Source organism: Dipodomys spectabilis, unplaced genomic scaffold, assembly GCF_019054845.1.
Source record: "Dipodomys spectabilis isolate Male_0828 unplaced genomic scaffold, ASM1905484v1 ptg000261l, whole genome shotgun sequence".
Taxonomy (NCBI): domain Eukaryota; kingdom Metazoa; phylum Chordata; class Mammalia; order Rodentia; family Heteromyidae; genus Dipodomys; species Dipodomys spectabilis.
In genome coordinates this window covers 616,293-625,194 of record NW_024870938.1, presented here as the reverse complement: position 1 = coordinate 625,194, position 8,902 = coordinate 616,293, and the positions used below count along the sequence as shown (strand labels likewise).

General features: G+C 64.7%; 1 protein-coding gene across 1 annotated transcript; it reads right to left on the bottom strand.

Moving 5' to 3' along the window:
- Nucleotides 1–1,141: 1,141 nt before the first annotated feature.
- Neu4 (neuraminidase 4) lies at nt 1,142–4,122 on the bottom strand. The gene is made up of 3 exons (XM_042699679.1): nt 3,922–4,122; nt 3,145–3,400; nt 1,142–2,103 (listed from the first exon to the last, which is right to left on the bottom strand). The coding sequence occupies exons 1-3, from the start codon at nt 4,120–4,122 to the stop codon at nt 1,142–1,144; spliced, it is 1,419 nt and encodes a 472-aa protein (XP_042555613.1).
- Between the last annotated feature and the right edge of the window lie 4,780 nt (nt 4,123–8,902).

Here is an 8,902-nt window from a genome sequence, read left to right as displayed (position 1 = left end):
CGGCCAGGGCACCATGCGGAGTGTGAGGCTCCAGAGAAAGCACCGGGGGCCGGTCACAGCGGTGGAGGAAGATGGGTCTCTAGGAGCCATTTTTATTTTGTTCTCTACTGCTTTCTACATGTACCAAAATTTCTACAATGACAATGTGTGTACTGTTTTTATAATCAGAAATTGGGACTTACAAAGGAGGAACCAAAGCTCTGAGGTGAGTCGGGGAGCAGAATGCAAGGGCTGGGGCTGGGAGGGGAGCCGTGTCTCGCCCCGCACTGCCCCCCCAGCTAGAAATAAGGCAGGCCCCTCTCGGGGCCCGGTCCCTCCCTGCTGCTGTAGCAGAAGTTCAGAATCTGAGCACACTCCCCCAGAGCAAATCCAGGCTCAACTACAGTTGGCAGACTACCATGTGCCCTCTTCCTCCGGCCTCATCTGAGCCACAGCACTTGTGCACGGTGTCAGACTGGATCCATGCTCCATTTTCTGCCTGTGGAGGCCCAGCTCCCCAACACCAATTGTGGAAGAAGCCATCTTTTCCCACTGTATATCCTTGGCTCCCTTATCAAATATCAGATAAGGGGAAGTATGTAGTTTTATTTCCCAGTCTTTTTCTCTGTTCCGTTGATCTTCGGGTCTATTTTTGTGTCAACACCAAGCTGTTTTTTGTTATAACAGCTCTGTAGTAGAGCTTGGGGTCAGGGATTGTGCCCATCAGCCACCTCTTAGAATGTGAAAGCACAGTACAGTGATGGCAAGAAGATGTGGGGACAGAGGCCGAGGCGGCGGCTAGGATACCAGAACCCTCACCAGGTTTTAACATGGGAAGAAGACACAAGCAGGATCCCTTTGTTCTCATTCAATGCTAGAAAGCAGCCCGTGATCTGGTGTTTGTGGAGGAGAAAAGGCCTGGGCTGGCTGAATTCACACCCAGCCCTGGAGCTGCGGCAGCCTCTCTGTCAGACTCAGAAGAGCCAGGTCCAAGTCTGCACCTCCCTTCCTCCACAAGCACATGCCTTCCACTGTCTGACAGTGGCACCACTGCCTGCCCCCCTCCCCTCCTGGTGAGAACGCTGGCACCAAGCTCTGTCCGCCCTGGGATCACACCAGCCTTCCCAGACTCTCCCTGCACGGCACCCAGCCAGGGCAGCCATCAGGAGGGGCTGCAGCGCCCCCAGGGCTTGTCTTTGTAACTGGGTGGCTCTGAACCTGTGGGCACGTTCTCCAGGACTTCACGCAGGGAGAACATGCAGAAAGAGATGTCCTCATAGGAGGCCCTTGCCCCACTCTCAAACAGACAGGCAAATGCCAGGGCTGCCCCAGGAACAGGCCCAAGGGTTGCCAGGTCGGAGTAGCCACTGGGGCCCTCGTAGATCACCCAGGGCTCCGTCCAGCTGTGGAGGTCCAGTGGGGACCGGCTCAGGCGAATCCCCATGTGGAGCCTGGCTCTGTGGCCTGTAGGGTGAGAATAAAGCAGCCACGTGGGGCCCGGAGGTGGGGATGTGGAGCGCATGGACTGCAGCGGGACCCACGCAGGTTCTGGACCCGGCTGCTTTGTGGCATCTCCCCAGGGTTGTGGGTGGCAAAAGGGTCCTCTGGGCACCCAGCCCCCAAGAGTGCCCTGAGCACCCTCCCTGGGAGAGTCCTGGAGTCCAGGAGAGGGACAGGGAGGGTGAGGGGGGCTCCTGGCAGCCGGCCACCACCCCTCACCCTGAGTCCTGAGGGATGGGGCCGGGAAGCCCAAGATGCTGCCCTGGCAGCCCCGGGCGGTCTCAGCCAGCGTAGGCACGAGCTCCCCAGGGAGGAAGGAGGTGCCCTCGTCCCTGCTGAGCGCCTGCACGCGGCTGCCCAGGGGGCTCCGCGCATTGCAGTAGAGCAGGCCTCCGTCCACTGCCGCCAGCTGGCATTCACCCGAGCGCAGATTAGGCACAAGGCCTCCACAGTGCCACGTGTGGCCGTGGTCATCACTGTAGAAAGCAAAAGAGTGAGGACTGGTCCGGCAGATCTTGCCAAAACACTCCCGGCGATCCACGCGGTAGGTATAAGCGGGCACCAGCAGACGGCCCGAGCGCAGCTGGACCCCGTGGCCTGGGCCCACGGCAAAGGTGGCCCAGTCTGCAGAGAAGAGAGGCTGATGAGCTCCCCAGGACAGGCAAGCCAAGGGGGGCCGTGAGATGACTCCCCTTTCACCTCGGCCCTGAATTCGCTCTGTGCTTTTGGAGGAACCCAGGAGACTACGTGGGCAGATGTTTTGTTTGCTCTGCCTCCAGCAGGCCAGGCGCTCTCAGCCAGATTCTGTCTTATCCACCCCTAGAGTCGGCCGCTCCCTGCAGCGCTGGCGCGCGGGCAGGCGCAGGTCGGTACTCAGCCGGGGTCGGGGTGGCCGGGGAGGGCAGTGACCGGCTGGCATCTGGGCGGGAGGTGGGGCTCGCGGCCTCGGCCTGGCTTATGGCCATGGAGGAAGTTGGATTGGGGTTGGCGATCAACACGAGAACTCACGAGCACTGGGCCCACGGGGGGCGACTGGGGCGCGGGGACCCACACCCACTCGTGGGCCATCCTGGGGACCTGAGGGAAAGGCCTTTTTTTTTTTTTTTTTGGCGGTCGTGGGGCTTGAACTCGGCCTGGGCGCTGTCCCTCAGCTCTTCAGCTCAAGGCGAGCGCTCTACCACTTGAGCCACAGCGCCACTTCCGGTTTTCTGGTGGTTTATTGGAGATAGGAGTCTCACGGTCTCTCCTGCCCGGGCTGGCTTTGAACCGAGATCCTCAGATCTCAGCCTCCTGAGTAGCTAGGATTACAGGCGTGAGCCACCAGCGCCCGGCGGAAAAGCCTTTTTTGACAGGAGGCTGTGCTGGGCAGAATGGGGACGGTCCAGAGAAGATGGCAGGCGGGAGCCAGGGGCCTAGCGGGGTCCTGGGCCCCGCCCTCCCTCAGGCCCCGCCCCTCCCTCAGGCCCTGCCCTCCAGCCGTGCTCCCGCTCGGCCCACATGCCCCGCCCCGCCCGCCCCGCCCGCCACAGGCCCCGCCCCGCCCCGCCCGCCACAGGCCCCGCCCCCAGGCCCGCCCCGCCCCAGGCCCCGCCCCCAGGCCCGCCCCGCCCGCCCCAGGCCCCGCCCCAGGCCCCGCCCCCAGGACCCGCCCCTGCTCCCGCCTACCCCGCAGGGCGGGGCCAATGGCCTCCTCCGTGAGGTCCCGCGCGCTGCCCCAGGTGAGGCCCGCGTCGCGGCTGGTCACGCAGCAGAGACGAGCCGCGTTCCTGCCGGTGGCGATCTGCACGGCCTCGGGGGTGTGGCCCAGCACGGCGATGAAGAAGAGGAAGACGGTGCCCGAGCCCGCGTCCAGCACCGGGCAGGGGTTCATGGACCGGTGCTCGTCCAGGACGGCGGTCTCCAGCACGCGCAGCGGACCCCACTGCGGGGAGAGCTGGCTAGCGGGCCGCCCGGGGGCCCGGACCCGCCCCGCCCCGCCCCGCCCCGCCCGGGACCCCGCTCCACCCTGCCCGGTCCCGCCCGCCCGGGACCCCGCTCCACCCTGCCCCGCCCCACCCGGGACCCCGCTCCACCCTGCCCCGCCCCGCCCCGCCCGGGACCCCGCTCCACCCTGCCCCGCCCCGCCCCGCCCGGGACCCCGCTCCACCCTGCCCCGCCCCGCCCCTCCCGCCCCGGGCCCCGCTCCACCCCGCCCCGCCCCGCCCCGCCCGGGACCCGCTCCGCCCCGCCCCGCCCCGCCCGGGACCCGCTCCACCCCCGCCCCGCACCGCCCCGCACCGCCCGGGACCCGCTCCGCCCCGCCCCGCCCCGCCCCGCCCGGGACCCGCTCCACCCCCGCCCCGCCCCGCCCCGCCCCGCCCGGGACCCGCTCCGCCCCGCCCCGCCCCGCCCGGGACCCGCTCCGCCCCGCCCCGCCCCGCCCGCCCGGGGCCCGCCAGTCACCCGCACGGCGCCCGCGGCCAGCGCGCCCCTCCTCAGCACCAGCCGGTGCGCGTGCGCGTCGTCGGGGCTGAGTCGCTGCTCGGCGAAGGCCAGGAGCGCGCGCGCGGGGCCCACGCGGAGCAGCGCCGGCGCGCGGTAGGTCAGGCCGGTCCGCTCCCGCCGGAAGAGCACGGCGCGCGCGGGGCGGCGCGGGGCCGCCATGCCGGGCCTGGGAGAGCGAGGGGGGGCTGCGGACGCGCGCCTCCGCACGGCCGGCCCCCGCAACTCCTCCCCCTCCCCACGGCCCGCCCCCTCTTCCAACTCCCCCTCCCCACGGCCCGCCCCCTCCTCCAACTCCTCCTCCCCACGGCCCGCCCCCTCCTCCTCCTCCTCCTCCCCACGGCCCGCCCCCTCCTCCTCCTCCTCCCCACGGCCCGCCCCCTCCTCCTCCCCCTCCCCACGGCCCGCCCCCCCTCCTCCAACTCCTCCCCACGGCCCGCCCCTCCTCCAACTCCTCCCCACGGCCCGACCCCTCCTCCAACTCCTCCTCCCCACGGCCCGCCCCCTCCTCCAACTCCCCCTCCCCACGGCCCGCCCCTCCTCCAACTCCCCCTCCCCACGGCCCGCCCCCTCCTCCAACTCCTCCCCACGGCCCGCCCCCTCCTCCAACTCCTCCCCACGGCCCGCCCCCTCCTCCAACTCCTCCTCCCCACGGCCCGCCCCCTCCTCCTCCTCCTCCCCACGGCCCGCCCCCCCTCCTCCCCCTCCCCACGGCCCGCCCCCTCCTCCTCCTCCTCCCCACGGCCCGCCCCCTCCTCCTCCTCCTCCCCACGGCCCGCCCCCTCCTCCTCCCCCTCCCCACGGCCCGCCTCCTCCTCCTCCTCCCCCTCCCCACGGCCCGCCCCCTCCTCCAACTCCTCCCCACGGCCCGCCCCCTCCTCCTCCTCCTCCCCACGGCCCGCCCCCTCCTCCTCCTCCTCCCCACGGCCCGCCCCCCCTCCTCCCCCTCCCCACGGCCCGCCCCCTCCTCCTCCTCCTCCCCACAGCCCGCCCCCTCCTCCTCCCCCTCCCCACGGCCCGCCTCCTCCTCCTCCTCCCCCTCCCCACGGCCCGCCCCCCTCCTCCTCCTCCCCCCCTCCTCCTGCTCCTCCCCCTCCTCAACGCCCCTGCCCTCCCTCCTCTTCCCCTCCATGGCCCCTGCCCTCTCTCCTCCTCCCTTCCACGCTCCTGCTCTCCCTCCTCCTCCTCTTCCACACCCCTGCCCTCCCTCCTCCACACAGCTTTGAGCTGCCCACTGGGTGTGTCAGTGCTGAGGCACAGGACATGATCAAACAGAGGCCTTCCAAACCAGCCAGCCTTCTAGCCCAAGACACCCCAGCCCTGCCCAACAGGAATCGGGACAAAGAGGTCACAGAACATGGAGCAAGCCCACTCAGGCCTGGCACACAGGGAGGTCACGGGGTGACGTCACACAGGACTCGGGCCTGGCACACAGGGAGGTCACAACCATGACGTCACACAGGACTCGGGCCTGGCACACAGGGAGGTCACAGCAGTGACATCACACAGGACTCGGGCCTGGCACACAGGGAGGTCACGGGTGACGTCACACAGGACTCGGGCCTGGCACACAGGGAGGTCACAACCATGACGTCACACAGGACTCGGGCCTGGCACACAGGGAGGTCACGGGGTGACGTCACACACAGGACTCGGGCCTGGAACACAGGGAGGTCATGGGGTGACGTCACACAGGACTCGGGCCTGGCACACAGGGAGGTCACAACCATGACATCACACAGGACTCGGGCCTGGCACACAGGGAGGTCACGGGGTGACGTCACACACAGGACTCGGGCCTGGCACACAGGGAGGTCACAACCATGACGTCACACAGGACTTGGGCCTGGCACACAGGGAGGTCACGGGGTGACGTCACACACAGGACTCGGGCCTGGCACACAGGGAGGTCACGGGGTGACGCCACACAGGACTCGGGCCTGGCACACAGGGAGGTCACGGGGTGACGTCACACAGGACTCAGGCCTGGCACACAGGGAGGTCACAACCATGACATCACACAGGACTCAGGCCTGGCACACAGGGAGGTCACGGGGTGACGCCACACACAGGACTCGGGCCTGGCACACAGGGAGGTCACGGGGTGACGTCACACACAGGACTCGGGCCTGGCACACAGGGAGGTCACGGGGTGACGCCACACAGGACTCGGGCCTGGCACACAGGGAGGTCACGGGGTGACGTCACACAGGACTCAGGCCTGGCACACAGGGAGGTCACAACCATGACATCACACAGGACTCAGGCCTGGCACACAGGGAGGTCACGGGGTGACGTCACACACAGGACTCGGGCCTGGCACACAGGGAGGTCACAACCATGACGTCACACAGGACTCGGGCCTGGCACACAGGGAGGTCACGGGGTGACGTCACACAGGACTCGGGCCTGGCACACAGGGAGGTCACGGGGTGACGCTACACACAGAAGCTTAGGAGAAACCCATGCAGACCTAGCTGGGAGGGCGTCCCCAAGGGTCTCTGCAGAAGGGATAGCTGAACTCCGGCCCTGAGGACATCCGCAGAGAAAGTAGAGATCTGGGTCCCAGAGGAAATCTGCAGCTGCCTGGACCCTCCGGCTCCCTGAGGGTGGTAGCGTTTCCCAGCTTCCTCCCTGAGAGAGCCACAGGAGCAGCCAGACAGGCACAGGATGTGAGGGAAAATGACTTTAACGGGAAGAGCTCACCTTTCCCGACAGCCACACTTAGCCTTCCTTGCTGCTGACTCCCCTCCCCCTCCCGCCCCTGAACAAATGCACCAACAGTGTTGAATGAGAGCTGAGACCGCAGCCGGCACTGATACCTCCGGCCTGACACGTGGGCTATGGAGATCTTGAAACTCCTCAGTCAAAACAACAGTGTTTGCTGGGCACCAGTGGCTCACACCTGTAATCCTAGCTACTCAGGAGACTGAGATCTGAGGATTATGGTTTGAAGCCAGCCACGGTAGAAAAGTCCCAGAGAGACTCTTATCTCTTAATTACTGGAAGGAGAGCTGTCACTCAAAGTGGTAGAGCACTAGTCTTGAGCAAAAGAGCTCAGTATCAGGCGCTGAGGGCTCACGCCTGTCATCCTTAGCTACTCAGGAGGCTGAGACCTGAGGATTGAGGCTCAAAGCCAGCCCCAGCAGGAAAGTCCGTGAAACTCTTCTCTCCAATAAACCACCAGAAAACCAGAAGTGGCGCTGTGGCTCAAGTGGTAGAGCGCTCACCTTGAGCTGAAGAGCTCAGGGACAGCGCCCAGGCCCAGAGCTCAAGCCCCATGACCGACCCCCCCCCCCCCAAAAAAAAGCTCAGGGACAGTGCCCAGGCTCTGAGTTCTAGCTCCACAACTGACATAAATAAGTACATAATATTGCTTACTCCATCTCCATCTCGGCCTGACGTCGCTTTTTCTGCCTAATTTTTAAGGAGACCCTGGCTGTAGGGGGCATTTCCCTTCAGCATGGTTGAAGGACTTGGACTACAGGAGGCGGGCTTCACCCCTGGGTGGCCTCTCCCAGAGCCTGGCTGCCATGTAAGCAGGCTAAGCTTTGGGCTAGGCTTATAATGATTGGACTGGTAACCTTCCTTCTGCTACCTGACGATCTCGACCTCCGGCCAAGGCCGTTGGCTGTTTTGTCTCCTGTATGCACCCCTTCCATCTGTGTTTGCCCTCCTCTGAGCGGGTAAGAGCCTCCCCTTCGCAGGGGCTGAAGAGCTCAGGGTCCTCCCCGTGGTGCCCTGGCAGACATGACCTTCTCCTTCCTGGCTCTCGGAGTCCCCTTTGGCAGCAGAGTGAAAACATCCCCTTCCCACCAAAGGGCTTTCCACGACAGAATGCTCCTTCATGGGATGCCTTGAACAGAGTTTTCAAAAGCCTCAGCTTCTTCCTTTGCTATTGAGGTGGCTCCCATAGTTCTGTTCCCACTGACTCTCCCCTTGGCCGCATCATGAAGAATTGAAAGGCATCGGGCTTAATTCCTGATATCAAACAAGAGAAACAATTTCCTACTGGTCAGAAGTTTCTTAGGCCCTAGCTTTTTTCCTTCTTCACTCCTGATCATCACTACATTCTTGTTTTGAGGTCAACATCCTCTTGGCTGAAACTGCCCCCTCCCTCGGTCCACCCTTCCCCTGCACTACCTGTGGACCCCGCCCATGAGCCTCATCCCTGCCACCCCCCCTCAGGCCTCAGCCTTCTAATCCCTCCCAGCCCCTCCCTCTACCCTTCCCTTTTCATGAAGTTCACAAAAGGAGATCTGTCCTGCCAAGAAAAACAATTTTTCCTCCACATTAAATGTATCAGCCAATCTGCCCCAGATATCTGCAAAAAAGACTTCAAGAGCTAGAGATGGCCCCCAAACATCCCAACAGGAACTACTTCCTGTGCTTCAAAGCCTTTAACAATTGGGATGAAGAGGAGAAAGAAAGAAGAAAGGAGAGAGGGAAAGAAGAGGGAAGGAGGGTGGAGGGAGAAAGGGAAGGAAGGAAGGGAAAGAAGGAAAGGACGAAGGAAGGAAAGAAAGGAAGAAAGAGAAAGAAACAAAGAAACTCTTGGCTACTGTCCTGGCAGTCTAAAATAGAGCACCAGTGCCACAGGCCTCCTCCTCCATCATCCCCACCCTGGGCCCCATGGCCTCCTCCGCCTCCGCCTCCTCTTCCTCCTCCTCCTCCTCCTCCTCCATCCTCCTCCTCCTCCTCCTCCTCCATCCTCCTCCTCCTCCTCCTCCTCCTCCACCCCCACCCTGGGCCCCATGGCCTCCTCCGCCTCCGCCTCCTCTTCCTCCTCCTCCTCCTCCTCCTCCTCCACCTCCTCCTCCTCCTCCATCCTCTTCCTCCTCCTCCTCCTCCTCCTCCTCCACCTCCTCCTCCTCCTCCTCCATCCTCCTCCTCCTCCTCCTCCTCCTCCTCCTCCACCTCCTCCTCCTCCTCCTCCTCCTCC

Excerpts from the sequence above, each read along its gene's own strand:
- Neu4 (XM_042699679.1), bottom strand. The coding sequence starts at position 4,122 with ATGGCGGCCCCGCGCCGCCCCGCGCGCGCCGTGCTCTTCCGGCGGGAG. Across the intron at positions 3,401-3,921 it reads TGGCCGCGGGCGCCGTGCGG|TGGGGTCCGCTGCGCGTGCT; the intron begins GTGACTGGCGGG and ends CTCTCCCCGCAG. Across the intron at positions 2,104-3,144 it reads CATTGGCCCCGCCCTGCGGG|ACTGGGCCACCTTTGCCGTG; the intron begins GTAGGCGGGAGC and ends TCTTCTCTGCAG.